The sequence below is a fragment of the Panthera onca genome, chromosome B4 (genome assembly GCF_046562875.1).
Source record: "Panthera onca isolate mPanOnc1 chromosome B4, mPanOnc1 haplotype 2, whole genome shotgun sequence".
Classification (NCBI taxonomy): Eukaryota; Metazoa; Chordata; class Mammalia; order Carnivora; family Felidae; genus Panthera; species Panthera onca.
Genome location: NC_138345.1, coordinates 9,791,417 through 9,809,569, shown reverse-complemented (window position 1 = coordinate 9,809,569; position 18,153 = coordinate 9,791,417). Strand labels below are relative to the sequence as shown.

The 18,153-nt window shown below is 46.2% G+C and overlaps 1 protein-coding gene across 2 annotated transcripts in view; it reads right to left on the bottom strand.

Annotated features, from left to right (window-relative positions):
* The window catches only part of CELF2 (CUGBP Elav-like family member 2), an 844,193-nt gene that overhangs the window by 523,816 nt on the left and 302,224 nt on the right, over positions 1 to 18,153 (bottom strand). The window contains exon 1 of one of the 2 annotated variants that reach the window (XM_078450438.2): positions 10,885 to 11,277. The exons of the other annotated variant lie outside the window; for it this stretch is intronic. Within the exon in view, the coding sequence (XP_078306564.1) occupies positions 10,885 to 10,937 (53 nt within the window). The 5' untranslated portion in view covers positions 10,938 to 11,277. Of the gene's footprint in view, positions 1 to 10,884; positions 11,278 to 18,153 lie in introns of those variants that run through there. 2 annotated transcript variants of the gene reach the window in all.

Below are 18,153 nucleotides of genomic sequence, written 5' to 3'. Positions count from 1 at the left end.
ACCCCCCACCTTCCAAGTAGTTCTTTAAACTACACCTCTGTGGGCACCTGGGTGGCTCAGTCGGTTGAGTGTCTGACTTCCCCCTCTGATCACGATCTCGTCTTTCATGGGTTTGAGCCCGGAGAGGGGCTCTGGTGCTGACAGCTCGAGCCTGCAGCCTGCTTCGGATTCTGTGTCTCCCTCTTTCTCTGCCCTTCCCCCACTCATGCTCTGTCTCTGTCTCTCAAAAAATGAATAAGCATTAAAAAAAAAAAAAAGTAAATCAATTGCATCTCCGTAGAGTTATCACTACATGTTGAGGAAGCTCTCATGAGGCAAGTGGCTGATTTGAATAGGATTATCAGGCAAAGTGACATTCAGGAGCTCAGGTTAAAATACACCTCTTAAACACCTGTGTTTCATGGAGAAGAAGGCAAGCTCATTCCAGCTTTTGGACCCTGGACAGTGGTTGTTAATGGTCCATAATGATGCTAATGACAGTGGGAAAGAGATGTCATGTGCCAAGTCCCAGAAGAAGCATTAAGCATTAAGAAGGAAGGTGACACAGGAGCATGAGAACAGACAGGAAACCTGTACCCCGAGCCCTCTCCTTAAGCACCCTTTACAACATGTGATTCTAGTATTCCGACACTTTGAGCCTGAACACGTGTGTGGGAGTGTAGACAGGTACCAAACTGAAACAAGGGCAACATTTTTCCAGTTTACAAAATCCTTCCACCTACCCACCAGGAAACATGATAAAATATATAAAACTGCCGTTTCCACAGGCCTCTGACAATTCTTTCTGGCTTGGACATTTGTGTCTCTATAAGAATGAAAAACTGGCGCAATGAAAAACAAAATGGAGTTCCAAAGCCCCGGTTCACTAAAACACCTGCAACCTGGATGGATTGCAATATTCAGCCCCCCAGGACCAGTCGTATGATTGCTAATGTCAGTACGTGTCAGCAAGACTCATCCCTGGAACAGCTGATTTACATTATAGCCCCGGTTCAGAGACAGAACATCTGAAAACAGGTTTGCAGTTTAGTCCATCAACTCTACAGAAGGATTGGGAATAAAAGAGCCTTGAAAGAAAATGAGGATCAATATAAAGAGAATGGCTTTGCTGCGAGAAAAACTTGACAGTGTACAAGAAGGATACATGGCATGCCTCGGAGGTGGGTCCTGTGGGAGGGTGCCTCTTTGTTCCACCTGCCATTGATCAGATAATTTTATAGACGGGGATCCTTAGATATAATCTGGTTCAATCTCTCATTTTACAGATGAGATATGTATGGGTGTCCGTGCAGATACTGACTCGACCAAATGCACCGGCTGGTGATGGAAAGGATGCAAGTGTGTGCCAAGATGAATCGGACAAGGACCTTCCCCATCTTCAGAGAGTTCTCAGCCTGCTGATAAAACTAAGATGTCACAGAATAGTAAATAGTGCACTTGTACTTGGGGATCTAAGGTTTCGATTTGGTGCTGTGATCACTGAGGGGAAGAGAACCTTCCTTCCTGTAGAGAGGAGGGTGGGGTGGCGTGGGAAGGCAAGGAGGAGGCTTTAGTGAGAATTCTCAGCCCAAATTAAGTATCAAACTGGGGTCAGGACGAGGCTCTGCTGGAGACACAGTGGTAAACAAGACACACAGCCCCCGTCTGGGAATAATAGGGTGTGGGGGGGGGGCAGTTAACAGACTTGAAGAAAGGAGAGTGATTAGTTGATCACTCGAGGGGCCCTCTCTCGTTGCACTAACGTGGAGAGGGAAGGTGACACAGGAGCATGAGAACCGAGAGGAAACCCGTACCCCAAGCCCTCTCCTGAAGCATCCTTCACAACATGTGATTCTAGTATTCCCACACTTGGAGCGTGAACACACGTGTGGGAGGACAGGCATGTATGTGGCACATTCTGCTTTCTGTTCCCAACTGCTGGGATAAAAGGGACAGAGGATTCTTCTCCACTTTGGGAAAATAGCTTCACTGTGGTCTCTGACCTTTGGGAGATGTTATCTGATCATATGGGGAGTTTCCTCCTGTGTTTCTCCTAACAGGGGATTCCAAAGATCTGGATTTATTGGTTTCGATCTACTTAATGCTGCCAGTTCAGCCCAGGAGAGAAAAAGACCAATCTGGGGGGAGGGAGGGGGGGCAGGGAACATGCTTGTCAACTGAATATTTCTCTATAGATTATTTGGGTCAACGGAGTGGAAACAACTCATGAGGGTTTTTTGGTTTTGTTTCAACACTGGCATTGGACGAAAACACAACGGCAGTGGCATCTAACCAACAGGTAACGGGATTTCTCTACATTTTTATGTGACTTTTTAGAATAACCTTTGTCATTATTAGTTATGTCACGGGCTACATTAGTCACGCTTTGCGAAAAATCCTAGATTATTCTCCAATATAATACATTATTTAAAAGGCCCAGGTCTTGTGTTCGCTTTTCATAAACCCATAATTCATTCTACCTAGAGAATTCTGACTGGATGTTCTATTTTCACAGCCTACATCCCCCTCTGCTCTGCAAACGTTTTTTTTTTTGTTTTGTTTTTTTGAAAGTACCCAGCAGTAACTGGGTCACAATTCTTCAAACTTCCCTAAGGGAATAGGAAGAATGATGTGGTGCACACTTTTCCCATCTGAGACACAGTTAAGTTAAGGCAACATGCCTCATCAAGCTACCAATGTACCGAGGAAAGGTGCTGTGTCAGGACAGTATATGACATCATCTTTTAAGTGCTCTGCCTCTTCGAAGTTGAGACAGCAAAACCCAAGCCCCCTTTGTGGCCAATGAGAACAATAACACCACCACCCACTTCGCAGGGCTGTTGTAAAGGTTAAATGAGATATTAAATATAAAGCACTTAGCAACATACCTAGCACAGAGAAAGCATGAATCGTTCTTAGGTCCCCCTCTAAGAAGCTAATCCCTGATCTGCAGATGGCTAGCCTACCCTCGGTGGACACCCAGAGAGCTTCCACACAATCTCTCCCCACTCCATGCGTCTCCAAGATGTCACGTAATGGGAGCTTAGGAGCATCTACACATGGCATCCATTCAAAATTACAAAGCATGTTTTCCTCTGTGGATTTGGAATTCATCTTGGGAGACTTATCAGGCATGTGAAAGGGAAATGTCTCCTAAATGAGTTAGAGAAAGCAACGAGGAAAAAAAAAAAAAAAAAACGAGGCCAAGCAGTTACTTAAAACATGTCAGGATCTGGTCTATTTTTTCCATCAACATGTGCTGTTCTCATTAATGGGAGTTTCTCACACGCTCTGTAAGGGAACAGGCAAAAGTATATCTTGTTATAGCATTACGACTCATCCAAACATTTAAGGGATACAGTAACCCGTAAATTTTCTCCAGACTATAATCGCATCTTTGTGAGGTCACATGCTCATGACCTATAACATCTCTGACCTTTGAAATACCCATAAGTCTCCTTTAATGTATCCCCCCCAATAATGAGGCAAGTTTATAATATGCACTTTGTCATAGGAGATTTGAAAACATCTATGGGCCAAAACCACTTCTATTTTCTTGTTCGTCAAGTCATTAGCCTCACTACTGGGTGAAAGGTAGGCTATGTGGCCAAGGGGCCACATCCAGCCCACTTCCTGTTTTTGTATATACAGTTTTATTGCATCACGCCCAAGCTCAATCAGTTACATATTGCCCGTGGCTACATTCATGTTACAATAGCAATTGTAGTTATGACAGAGGCTGTGTGGCCAGCAAAACCTAAAGTATTTACTATCTTTGCCAAGCCCTGCTCTAGATCATTCTCTTGTGTAGAAAGAATAAATTCTCCTTAATTAAGAGGCCTCTATCAAATTCTCAGAGAATCGAAACATGTTCCCTGTTATCAAGTCCGGACATGTTGCTGATTAGAACAGGAATGAGAACCTGAATATGGGATTACTCAACTGTCAGGAGTCATTCATTCATTCCTCCTAACACGCCGCCTCCACTGGGACAAATACTGGCATATGAGCGTGAACAAAATACATAAAGCCTTTGGTCTCACAGAGTGTAGAGTCGATGAGGGGGACACACTGACCATTTCATTAATTCATTCATTAATTCATTCAATATCTGTTATGTACCAGGAAATATCTTAGGTACTGTATTTATACCAATTATCACACAAACCATATATTCCAATGGGGAAAAGAGAGAATAAATACATATGAAAATAGTAGGTATCGGTTAAGTGCTACCGTGAGAATATCAGTGAATTATATGAAATTAAGATTTTTATGAGCCAAAAATAGCTAGATACTGACAATTTTATGTGGTTCAGCCTATTAGGGAGATATGCTAGACTTTTGGGCGACTTTAATTTTTTGTTATGTGTATTTCTAGAGAGAGAGAGAGAAAGAGAGCACGAGCGGGGGAGAGGGAGAGAGAGAAGGAGACAGGATCTGAAGCAGATTCCAGGCTCTGAGCCATCAGCACAGAGCCTGACACGGGGCCTGAACTCACACATACCATAAGATCATGACTGGAGCTGAAGTCAGATGCTTAACCTACTGAGCCACCCTGGCGCCCCTGGGTGGCTTAACATTAGGGGGGTCAGGGACGGCTTCACTTAGCAGATGAAATTTGAGCTAAGACTAATGACAAGCAGCATGCTGCCTGCAAAGAGCAAAGGAGAAGATTTCCAGGATGGGAGAGTGATTAGTTTATGCAAATATCCTAAGGCCAAATTAAGCTTGGCTTGGTTGAGGAAGAGAAAGCCGACCAGAGCTGGAGGAACAGGAGTTGTAGGAAAGAAGGAGGTAGGCTGGAGAGGTAGTTGAGGGCTAGGTCAGGTGCCATCTTGTAGGTCAGGACAAGGATACTGGCTTTTACTTGAACAGTAAAGTCACATGATCCGACTCATGGCTTTCAAAGTGTTCTCATTCCTCTTGTGTGGAAAACAGACTAGAAGAGCAAGAATGGAAGCAGAGAAATGTGTTAGGAAGCAGTGCAGAGCTCCGAGCAATACAAAAGCATAGCAAGGAAAGTGGAGACAAGTGGACAGTCCTGAGTGTTTGGGAGCTGAGATCAACAAGAGCCGGTGATGGTGGGGGATGGAATCAGGAGGGGAAGTGAGGGACAAGGGGGGCTGCAAGGCTTTCCGACTGGAGTACCCGGCTGGATGCCCATGTGATTCCTAAGCCTGTGAGCAACAGAACAGAGCCATTCTTGGTGGAGATATTATATGCACAGTCTGCGACCTCGAGTCATTTGGGGGACATAGGATCGGCTATACCGAGGAGATGCTGGGGAGCTCTAATGCCAGGTCTGGGCTGAGCATCTTAAACCAGGGGAGAAGAGATGGAAATAGAAGCAAAGGTGGTGAATAAGCTGCTCAGTACAGAAGATGGGGGAGCGGAGACAGCTTGTCCCGATGATCATTCAGCACTTCATCTTCTGGGCTCAACTCCCTCACCTCTAAAGTTTATTTATTTATTGTGGGGTGGGGAGAGGGCGAGAGAGAATCCCAAGTAGGCTCTGCACTGTCAGCACAGAGCCCGACATGGGGCTCGATCCCACGAACCATGAGATCATGACCTGAGCCGAAATCAAGAGTCGGACACTCAACCAACTGAACGACCACCCAGGCGGCCCTCAAACCTCCTCATCTCTAAATGGGAGACTTAAAGTAGATTTGGGGTTTTCCAGACTCTTCCACAGAAGTGATACAGGGACTGGGCAGGGGTGCAGGAGAGGCCAGGTATTCAGAGCCCCACCCTGTTAAGTTCCCCCAACTGTCAACTTTTTTCCCCTCAAGAACTATCAATGAATGTTAACTCTCATATCAATCACATTTCTCCTCCTCTATGTGCTCAGAGTATTCTTCCTGATTTAGATGACTCTGAGTCTTTGAGTGAAGCTTTCCTGTTTGTGCTTTCTCGATGGTAGAGAGGGGAGTCTTCCTGTTGAAACTAGTTGGTGTGCATGTTGGAGGAAGTCATGCCCCCTGAAGTAGCCAATAAGTAGAACAGCCAACAGCACCATCCCCAGCCTTGACTTTTCCATTTGACAAAATGGACCTAGGATGGAATGACATCAAATATGAAGTTCCCGAGAAAGGTTGAGGACCTGAACTTGGGTCCCACCACCAGACCTTATCTTAAAACACTGAACTGTGAGGTAAACGGATTTAGAAATGGTATCTTGCGATCACTTCAGGAGCAAGAGGTCTGGCAGAACTCCAGGCCACAGACCTGGGGCAAACACCTGACGATAGGCCAAGCTATGCAGGTTTAAAAGCCTTTCTACCCTTGAATACCAAGCACTCTGCTCATTTGTTAATCACAGGCAGAAATGATGCTCCTTCTCTTTACTGGAACTGAGTCTCTCACCTCTGAACTTGCAAAGCTTTTTACTGACATAACTCCTGTCACCACCACCCTGGAGGGCATTAGCATACACGTCTTCATCTGCTGGTTCATCCCACTTACAAGGTCACGTTGTATCTTTGCTCCTCCCACATATGGTAGGCAGACACTCAGTGTTGGCGAGTGAATGGCTCAATGAATGGGAATTAGCCAAAGAGATGCCTCACCGTACACAATTAAGGATTTAAAATGCAATTCCCAAACACCACCCCCTTTCTAATTCCTTACCCCAGGAAAGGATCAAACACAGTTAAAAGCTGATGGAACGATGCTTGCCAAGAAGAGGTGTGGACAGAATGAACTTGGTGTTCACCCAAAGTGGTCAGTGTAAAAATGTTTCTCTTTCTCAGGACCTGCCAGTCCAAGCTTGTGAAGCCTTACTTATTCTAGGCATAAAATCAACTTTGGTTATGTTAGGCACACATTCAGGGGAAAGACAACATTATCGCCGGGTTTTAAATGGGTTAAGACTTGGATCATTATCTAAAAAGGCCTTTGGAGGGCTGCATTGCCAAAATTTGTAACACACACATTCCTAAAGCTGGGCCCCACCTTATCCACTTGTGCAATAATGCTAATAAGTTAACCACCCAAAACAATTTTTTAAGAGCACTCTTAAGAAATATTTCAATTTTAAGAGTCGGTGACTAATGCAGTTAAAGAAAAAGGAGAATAAACTTTACTCTAATAGCTGCATCAGAGAACATTTACAGAAGTACTTTACCATCTCTTGATTAAAAATAAAATTTAAACCTACAAACAGAAGAAAATATCACGGACAGACCCATAAAAATGTTCGTGCCCTTTCGTCTAGAAATCCTGGGAATTATTTGATGAAAGCAAAAAGCTATATGCACAGATCCTTCAGTAACCTTTCTCAAAATGTCACTCACTTCAGGAATCCTTTCCTGATGCTCCAGGTGGAAACACCGCCTTCCTCTGGAACCCCAGTAATTGCCTGTACCTTTCCCACAGCACTCGGTCTGTTTCACCTAGCCTCGTCTGCTCTGAACAACCAACTCCTTGCAGCCACCGTCTGCATCACCAGAACCTTTCTGACTTTCTAAGCACCCAGGACAGTGCATCACTATGGCGGTGGGGGGGGGGGGGGTTGCTTGGTATGCTCTCAAAAGTCCTTCATGGAGTGGAACACCTTAGAATTCTTGCAAACAAATAAAGAATCTAAATACCAGCACAGGTACATGGACAATAAAGACTACATCCTGTTATGTTGTCCTTCAGTAGGAAAATAAAAACACTTTCTCCCTTTTTCTTACCCCTCAAAAAAAGTAAATGCTACCAACACATCACTAGTAGCTCAAGTGCACTATTTCCCAATAAATGAGTTGTAAAGAAACGCATATGCATAGGTATATTTTAAAGCTACAAGCACAGAGATGTTCATTGTGTTGTTGTTCACACAAGCGAAGGACTGAAAACGATCTAAATTTTCAACAAACAGGGTAATTTAGTAAAATATGGTACATCAACATCACCATGCTTTATCTAAACGTTGAAATTATGGTTATGAAGGGTAGGCAGAAGCATGGGAAGAAGTTTGATATTTAACTTGAGAAAGGGCAGATTATAGAATGGCACATACTCCATGAGGTACAGCACGTAGCACACGAAGTTCTAGAAAACAAGAGGTAAGGATTTTGAAGAAGAAAAGAAAATGAAGATTGGCCATTTTTTCTTTTATTTGCTCTTTTCTATTATGTTGTTGCTTTTAAAAATAATAAAACTACACAAAAACGAAGGGAGAACTCGTACGAAGGAAATAAGTAACAGCTAATTAATACAAGATAAACGTCAGGAAACAGAGGTCCCAGTAAGGTACGCACTTCTATTCCTTATTTGGGTCTTAGCTTGGTTCCAATGGAACCAATGGGGTTCCAATGGGGTTAGGTATTTGGGACAAATAGCATCATGGAAAACGACGTTTAATAAAAATCCCTCAATTTAACACTTTTAGATCTTAAAAACTGCCCGAAGTGGTTTTATTTGCTGGAAAATAGCACGTGGTGTCAAGTTAAATCTAAAATTCGTTGTGAACTCTACCAAAGGGGTCAGTTTAGACCCAAGTAGGGGGGTGGAGGGATGCACGAACTCTGCCACTCTGAGCTCCATGGGTTCCGATTTCTCTGAGCCTCTGAGAGATGAAGAGGAGCAGAGACCTCAGCTCATAAACTGTTCTCATTTAGTTTTAGGGTCAGTTGAGCTTTTAATACTGGGTTTTCCAAGTTAGACTTGAGGAGGAGGAGGGAGAGGAGGAAGGGGAGGAGGGGGGAGGGGGAGCAGGAGGGGGAGGAGGGGGGAGGAGGAGGGAGAGGAGGAGGGGGAGGAGAAGAGGGGGGAGGGGAGGAGAAGAGGGGGAGGAGAGGAGAAGGGGGGAGGAGAAGAGGAGGGGGGAGGAGGAGGGGGAGGAGGAGGGGGAGGAGGAGAGAAGGGGAAGAAGGGGGAGGAGGAGGGGGAGGAGGGGGAGGAGGGGGAGGAGGGGGAGAGGAGGGGAGGAGGGAAGGGGAGGAGGGAGGGGGAGGAGGGAGGGGGAGGAGGAAGGGGGAGGAGGAAGGGGGAGGAGAAGGGGGGGAGAGAAGTGGGAGGAGAGAAGGGGGAGGAGGAGGGGGGAGGAGGAGGAGGGGGGAGGAGGAGGGGGAGAGGGGGAAGGAGGAGGGGGGAGAGGGGGGAGAGGGGGGAGGAGGGGGAGGAGGGGGAGGAGGGGGAGGAGGAGGGGGAGAAGAAGAGGGGGGAGGAGAGGAGAAGGGGGGAGGAGAAGAGGAGGGGGGAGGAGGAGGGGGAGGAGGAGAGAAGAGGAGGAAGGGGAAGAAGGGGGAGGAGGAGGGGGAGGAGAGGGAGGAGGGAGAGGAGGGGGAGGAGGGAGAGGAGGGGGAGAGGAGGGGAGGAGGGAGGGGGAGGAGGAAGGGGGAGGGGGAAGGGGGAGGAGAGAAGGGGGAGGAGAAGGGGAGGGGGAGGAGGGGGAGGAGGAGGGGGGAGGAGGGGGGAGGAGAAGGGGAGGGGGAGGAGGGGGAGGAGGAGGGGGGAGGAGGGGGAGGAGGGGGAGGAGGGGGGAGGAGGGGGGAGGAGGGGGAGGAGGGGGAGGAGGGGGAGGAGAAGAGGGGGGAGGAGAGGAGAAGGGGGGAGGAGAAGAGGAGGGGGGAGGAGAGAAGAGGAGGGGGGAGGAGAGAAGAGGGAGGGGGGAGGAGGAGAGAAGAGGAGGAAGGGGAAGAAGGGGGAGGAGAGGGGAGGAGAGGGAGGAGGGAGAGGAAGGGGAGGAGGGAGAGGAGGGGGAGAGGAGGGGAGGAGGGAGGGGGAGGAGGAAGGGGGAGAAGAGGGAGGAGAGAAGGGGAGGAGGAGGGGGGAGGAGGAGGAGGGGGGAGGAGGAGGAGGGGGGAGGGAGGAGGAGGGGGAGGAGGAGGAGGGGGAGGAGGAGGAGGGGGAGGAAGGAGGGGGAGGAGAAGAGGGGGGAGGAGAGGAGAAGGGGGGAGGAGGGAGGAGGAGGAGGAGGGAGGAGGAGGGGGAGGAGGAGGGGGAGGAGGGGGAGAGGAGGGGGAGAGGAGGGGAGGAAGAGGAGGGGGAAGGAGAGAAGAGGAGGGGGGAGAGAGAAGAGGAGGGGGGAGGAGAGAAGAGGAGGGGGAGGAGAGAAGAGGAGGGGGAGGAGAGAAGAGGAGGGGGAGGAGAGAAGAGGAGGGGGGAGGAGAGAAGAGGAAGGGAGGGGGAGGGAGAGAAGAGGAAGGGGAGGGGAGGAGGGAGGGAGGAAGAGGAAGGGAGGAGGAGGGAGAGGAGGAGGGGAGAGGAGGAGGAGAAGAGGAGGGGAGAGAAGAGGGGGAGGGGAGGAGGGAGGAGGGAGGAGGGGGGAGGGAGAGGAGGGGGAGAGGAGGGGAGAAGGGGAGAGGAGGGGGAGGGAGGAGGAAGGGGAGAGGAGAGAAGGGGAGAGGAGAGAAGGGGAGAGGAGAGGAGAAGAGGAGGGAGGAGGGGAGGAGGAGGTGAGGGGAGGAAGGAGGTGAGGGGGAGGAGGAGGGGAGGGGGGAGGAGGGGGAGGGAGGGGGAGGAGGAGGGGAGAGGAGGGGAGAAGAGGAGAGGGGAGGAACACACTGTCTCCCCAGCCTGTCTCGCCAGAGGAGCAGGGATACCGTTTTCCGGAAGAAGTTCGCTTCCTTTCGAACGAAGTCCCAGAGAGTCAGACACAGCCAGGCTCACGGCCGCCCGCCCCCCCCCTCCCCCCCCCCCGCCCCGCGCGCCCCGGGGCCGCAGACGCGGGGTGCGCGGGGGAGCCGGCCGGCGCCTCGGGAGCGCGGGCCCCTCGCGGACCCGCGCCCCCCCTCCTGCGGACGCGGCCTCCCCGCGCGCCCCGGCGTGTGCGGCGGGGCGGGCGGCGGGTCCCCGCCCGTCCCTCCGCCGGACCCGCGCGGGCGGCCCCGACGGCACCGGCTCGCCCGCGGGCCGCGAGGAACTTGGCCGAGAGCGGGGGCAGCCGGGGGAGAGAAAGAAAAGCAGGCCTACCTTAAAACTTTCCAGTCTTTGAGTGGCTCCGAGTCGGAGATTAGGGACACCATGGTCTAAGGGCGGGAGGCGCGCGCAGGCCGGGGGTGGGGGGAGCGGGGCGAGGGGGAGCCGGCCTCGCGGCGGGCCGGGCGGCGGGGCGCCGGCTCTGCCCACTTCCCCGGCCGAGCGGCGCTCGCGCGCCCCGGCCGCTCTCCACCCCCACCGCGATCCCGCGCTATATTACTTCCCGGGCCCGGCTCATTTCTCCACACCACCTTTGAAAGCCCCTGTAATCTGCTCCAACTGATCAAATTTGACCTTTTTGTAGCCCACTTTATTCCAAGCACAGCTCTCGGTTAAATCTCTCTTTATTAACACCGTCCTCCTTGGCTTTCTTTTGGAACAAACACAGATCAAGCCTGAAGCCTCCAGACTTTACCAGCAATCATTTACAGATTACGGCGAGCTGCCTGCAGCCTCCTCCTCTGGGGCACTCCTCCTGTCTCTCGCAGATTTTGTGCTTTCATATTCCTAGTCAGAAGACTGGTTAGCTTTCTTTCTCTCCCCCCCCCCCCTTTTTTTTTTTGTGGCTTGGGTTCTGGGACACTAAGCATCCGGCTTAGAGCTTCCCTCAGAGGCTGTAACTACATGACTGTTAGGATTTGTTTTTTAAAAATAATTTGGAAACGGGCTGCTTAACAAGCTAGAATTTACTGTGTGTTTTCTGGCAGTGATTTTGCTACACCACTTTTTTTTTTCTCCCTTCTTCGTCTTGTCTTCTCCTTTCTTGTGTTTGTAAATAACGTGAAGGGGGGCAGGTGTAGGATCTCTCTGAACATTAAGGGGGAAAGGGTGTGGGCTTTTCTCCCTCACGTTGTGTACCTTTTGTCCTTTATTTAATAAGCTGAACATCCTTTCAATAATCATCTGAAACCGTGCATAGCAGATGTTAAAAACAAAAACAAAACCAAAACCAAAAAATCGTGTATCAAGAACAAGATTATTTTCCTCTGGCATCTCCAGCCCTCCTCTCTGTGCTGATGTAGATTCTTTGTGAGCCTACGGATTCCTTATTTTTCTAAGCACTGCCTCTTAAGCATGATTTTCTGCTTTCCCTGCGGTTCTAGCCTAAGCTCTTTCTGCCGTCGTCACAGGTCTCTGGAGTTAGAAGACCTTCATATCATCCGGTACAGGGGGCTCCAGACCAGTGTCTCTCGGGCCACCAAGATTTTCCTCCTAGCTACATGCCACATGAGCTTTACTTGATACTCTCTTTATGTCAAATTTCTCTTTTTTCTTACACTTATTTTAAAAGGAATTTTCAAGATCATTACCGTAAATGGAAAATCAGCTTCACTGTTCTAATGAAAGAATTTCCCCCAGACACGTAAAACTAAAGGCCCTTATCTGGGTCTTTTTTCTCTTGGTTGAAAAGGGAGTTTAACCAGTGTGAGTGGGGTAAGGATACACTTGCACCAACCGGGGACTTGCCCCACCAGGAAGAGTAAAGATTCATGGTACAATTCAATATTGTTTGTGATGACCTGACTACCAAAAATCGTCAGCCAAGAGGAAGGTTCCGTTCCAGTCTCTTGCCTTGAGGCAGAACATATCAAGAAAGAAAAGATCTCTATTCTTCCCTGAGTCTCCATAAGGAAAGATGACGGGACAGCTCTTGGAAACATCCTGCTGTTATAGTCAGGAATTTCTTCTAGTCAACTCGAGATGCCCCTCACAGCACTTTAAATCCGCTCCCCATCCCTCTTTTCTCCACAGACCCCATCCTTAAAATATTCAGCAGACGCTCAGCTGACATATGTTTGTTCTTCTATAGTTACATATACTTTCCTTAGTGGCTGTAAATGACTCGCTTCAGAAGTACAACCATCTTTATGCTAAAATTAAAAATTAGTTCATATCTTTTACCAAAATCATTGCCCCTTTGGGGCTTCATGCTTCTTCCTGGGCCGTATCCTTATACATAACATTATATGTATTATACTCATCATTATTACGTAGCGTAATAATGGGTAAACGTATACATAATGCTTCTAATCCCCAACCTTCACCCAATAGCATGTGTGCAGTGTACCTCCAAAAGGTTTCTAATGCTTAATTAATAAAATGTTTCTTCGTTTAGAAAGTTAGCAAGAGAAAAACAAAAGATTAGAATGAATTGTTACTGTGACTATAATGACATTGTCTTTTTATCATTAACCCACCAGACCCCTGAATTCAGATCTGGGGAAAGAAGAGAAAGGCGTCCTTAACTCTGGGAGTTCAGGGTTAATGGGTGAAAGGGGGAGGGACTTGGCTTCCAATCAAACCACAAAAGGACCAAAGCATGCTCATAAATTATGAAATAATGTTTTTAAGCTTAGTTCTTCCAGAAACTTTTTAAAGGCAGTAGAATCTTTCCTTGGCATTAAATCTGGCACCAAGTTCAAGTATAGAAAGAGATAAGAGTGAAAGTTTATTACGAGGTAGAAGGAACTGTTCTAATTTCTTTAGGGTTATTAACTCGTTCAATCCTCATAACTAACTTGCTAATGAGGTAAATTAGCAGTAGCACCCCCAGTTTGTTAATGCCAAGGAGGACATCTGCGCATGCGTGAAGTGAGCCAATGGTCTGAGCTCACAGGGCTGGTCACCTGTAGGGGGAGGTGTGGGATCTAGAAGGCGTGCCTTTGGACCAACTACTGCAGGCGTGTCCTCCTTCTGGAGAGGAATATTCAAGCAGAGAACACCTGCAGGGGGGTAGGACTGGGGCTGGCTGGCGTCAGGTTAGGGATGGGTAAGAGGGGTTGTTTGAATTTCATGCTTTCACTCCCGGGGCTCCCTAGACAGACCCTAGCTTTCAGGGACACACTTTAAAATCCACATCCTGGAACTATTTGGTGGTGAGGGAGGTGAATAATCTTTTAAAGGTTGCATTGAGTCCAAAACAGGCTGAATATTTTGCTCTTCTCTTTCCTAATGTTGAGGACCACGTGTTTTCTTACAAGCCCCCTAGAGTAATGGCAGATTCCTCCCCCCGCCGCCCCACCCCCAGTCCTCCAGGTACTATGTTCCTGATTCTGAACAGCTGCCCATCATATGGATCCTTCCTACTAAGAAAAAGCCCATCAGCTTCATCTGTGGGGTGCTCACTAAAAACAAACCGACAAAAATACTGCCCTATTCAAAACTGGGCCAACTATTCACCTATAACTCAGGAAAAGCAATAATAAAATTTCTATACATAAAACATAAAAGGTTACGCTTCGCCTTGAGAAGACATGGGCCAAAAAATATAATCTTCCTCTCTGTCACCGTATGAACTACGAGATTTAATTTTACTTGCGTTCTTTTTCTCATATTTTGACACAATTACGCCTTTAAAAAATCAGATTATTTTGTCGTTGGTTATAATGGCTCATCAATAGTTGGCTGTTTGGAATGGTCCCTGTGTGTTAAAGACAGATTCAGTCCACATAAAGCAGTGTTCATTAATTGTCCTACAATTACCAGCAAAAGACTCATCATTCTCCCATTCATAGAACTAATTTTCTCCCATTCATAGAACTAATTTCCTCTTTCCAGGTACAGAAACCAAAACCCAAATCCAAACAAAAAGCAACCCAGTTTTACCCAGGCCATAGTGCATCTCACATGGTTATGGTCAAAGCTGAGGATCTGTGGAAGCTCATCTTACATGTTAGAGGAGCAGGCTGCACTTGGGGCTGTGAGTTAGCTAAAGAAAAACAGAAAGCAGTCTTCTCCATCAGCTGGATGTTCGACTGGCTATTGAACAGAGGTTTGGAAAACAGGTGTGAGGTCTCAGGAAATTTCCCTCCCACAAAATGTGTAGCTTCCTGAGGGTCCAGAACTTACAAAGTACCAAAAATAATAATAAAAGCAGTTTCGCTAAGGGGTAAAGTATACATTTTTATGTCCTCTTTTTCATTCTGTGTGTCTCCTGATTCCTAGGAATATAATTATACTAATGTTTTCTTTTTCTTTTAGAAAGTCTTGCTTCGCACTTATTTGTTCCTAATTCTGTTACTTCCTGATAAAAAGAGTCTTTCACCTTCTGCTTGTCCCAAATTTTTCTTTTAATTATTTGCCAGCTCTGAACTTCTCCTCAAGTGGATAAGGTTCCTCTCTCCCTTTAAGAAACTGAAACGACTAATTGGAGATACAGTCTATTTCTGTAAAAGAACCTTTCCTGGTCTTGCTGATGTGCCAGAGTTTTAAAGTTGGCAGGTGGAATGAGTTCAACTCCAAGCACTTGCTCTTGACCCTGAAAATAGGATCCAGCTTTGCGTGCTTTTCATAGCAAACCTCAGTGTGGCGAATATCGTAGTCAGGGGTTGCCAGATAAAATATAGCACATTCTGTTAAAATTGGATTTCAGAGAAACAACGAGTACGTTTTTAGTGGAAGTATGCCCCCCTCCCCGATACTGCATGGGACATACTTATAATAAAAAAATGATTTGCTTCTTTCCCCCTGAATGCCAACTTTAGCTATGCATCCTGTGTTTTTATTTCTTGCATCTGGCAACCCTACGCTAGACTGACTTTTAAACAAAAATAGTGAGATCACTGTGATTATTATTTTTCATTTATGGCTGTCTGTAAAGGCACCCTGATATTCAGTAAGGCATCGACATGCATGTATTTAAGTGTTCTTAAAGCTTTTCTATCGTATTAGTTGTTATAAGCCAAACATAAAAAGCCACATTTGAGATTGCTTTTTCCACAAAGCCGGGATATGACTGAAGTATGCTTGTATCTTGTTAGATATTGGATATCAATATTGGGAATTAGGAAATGCCACGCAGACTTCTTGCCTTAAGACAGGCTAGTGGAATGCATTTTTAACTGTTGGTAACATCGATATGCTCAGATGGACGGAAGCTGACGTTTTGTAAATTGGGCAGCGTGTCTCTATCGTATTTACTTTACACAGAGTGACCAGGCGGTGAACACAGCTGCTGTGTTTTGTTTTGCACCGCGCACCAGCTCCCGCCGTACGAAATCTGTACCTGAATAGTTAACCATTAATCTTCAGTTACATAAAATGTGTATTCCACATATCTTCACATTAATGATGCCCATGGAGACAAACTTCCAAAGATGGTCGGTTTTTCTTCTTCTTCTTTTAAATAAATGAATCTAACTTGAATGGAATTTCAAGCTCTTCCACGTTTGCCTCCCGACACCTGATGCAATGAAGGGACTATGAACAGAGATGTGGGTATTGGTGCTACATCCATGACTTGAGAATTGCTACTATGGGACACTAGGAAAAAAATGCTATTGTTTATTGTTTTAATTCTAAAGGGTCTCTGAAGAGACAGCTACAAAACCTGCTCAGGGTAGGGTAAGGCCAAATGTGTTACTCAGGGTCTACGCGCGTACTGAATATTTTCTACTGATGCAAAGGCCCTTCTAACAATTGGGAAGGAATGCTTTTTGTATTTGGAGTGGTAGTCAGCTGAACGGGAGAGCAAAATGGATTGGGGGGGGTGGGTAGAGAGTGGGGTCTTTGCCAGGCATATTTTACAAGTGAGAAAGGAAGACAGGAGACTCACACCCAGCCGGCTGCTTTTCATGCCATGCAAAGGAATCACAGGCCAAATTTGATACATACGGTGGGAAAAAAGAAAATTCAAGCTTTAACTCCTGTACGGCCACAGAAGAGGAGATTTTCAAAGCTGCGTAATGTCCTTCTTTGAATTTCCCGTCTGCTTTTGTTAGGATTCACCGCTTACACCAACAGGGACAAACGAATGCCCAGAAGAAGGATGTATTGTTCAGACAGTCCCTGGATCCCAGGCCAGGGAATAAAACCTGTAACATTGATCTTATAATCTTGTTTTGTTTTTCTTTAAATGGCAGTTTCAGATTGCTCTGCTGTTTGTGTGCTTAAAGACAGGCCTCCTCAGTGGTTTTTAAAAGGGAAATCTGAGTTTTAGAGAAAAGCCACGCACAATTGCCAAGTTTTTCCAGTCAATGAGACAATGTCAGCATCTGCTCCTGGAGAAGGATGCCTAACCGGGAATATTGACCTTGAATCACTAAGAGGAAAAGATCAGCCTTTCACTATTATCCCTGAATCAAAACCAGCAGACCTAGGTGGAATTAGGTGTGCGCAAATTCACTTGAAGACACACATTAAAATACTTCATAACTTGTTAATTTAATTCAAAGTGGTTACCGCTACGACAAAAACATATTGAATGATGATTGATTGTGCAAAGTGTTTATTTGGCAATCAGAGGATTCATTAGCCTGCCAAAGCAGGCTCCTGTTTGCTAGGCAAGGCAGGAACTCTCTCCAATGGTGAAGAACCATGTTTCTTTCTCTTTTTCTTTCTTTCTTTCTTTTTTTTTTTTTGTTAGTTTCCAGTGCATTGTAGGCCAATACTTTTGTAAAGTGTGATAAGATTGAATTACTAGAAAAAATTAAACACAGCAGAGTCACACAAAAGTATAAACCCCATTTTTAAATTACTGAATTAGTAGACATAAAATTATTCTTTAAAAACGCTATGTGTATTTAAACTCTTCCTCTCAATTACTACAATTTTTTTTAATGTTTATTTATTTTTGAGAGAGAAAGAGGGAGAGAGAATCTGAAGCAGGCTCCAGGCTCTAAGCTGTCAACACAGATCCTGAAACGGGGCTCCAACCCACAAGCTGTGAGATCATGACCTGAACCAGACTTGGATGCTTCACTGACTGAGCCACCCAGGCGCCCCATTACTCTTAATTATTATAAACTTTGTTTACACTTTGTTATGATCTACAACGTGCATTGCTCTGTTTTTTACACTCTGAGGAGTACTGATGAAAAGTATTCTACAACAATTATTTAAAAAAAGATTTTTAGATACTTTCAAACAAGACTTTTAGGGTCTGTATTGAATAAAGCCCTGTATGATCTAATGTGAGTAGAAACTACATCCATTTATATTGTTGATGAAATAAAAAAAATACACCAAACTCTTCTAGTAAAAAATTAGAAATGAAAATCAATTAACTTAGTAGCCAATTGATGCCAAAGTTTCTTAAAGTCACCATTTTCTGAGAAATTTTCAAATCACTTATAATTACATTAATGCTTTAAGAACTGGGACTCGAGTTCACTGAAAATAATTCTTTGTTGACTGGCAAGTTTGGAAATTACTAACTGCCTGTGACACAGCTCCAAGTGGTTCCTCTAATTCCTATTTTATTCTTCATTAGAGAGAGGAAAACAAAACACAGCTGCCAGTTTGTCACAATTTAAGATATCTCAA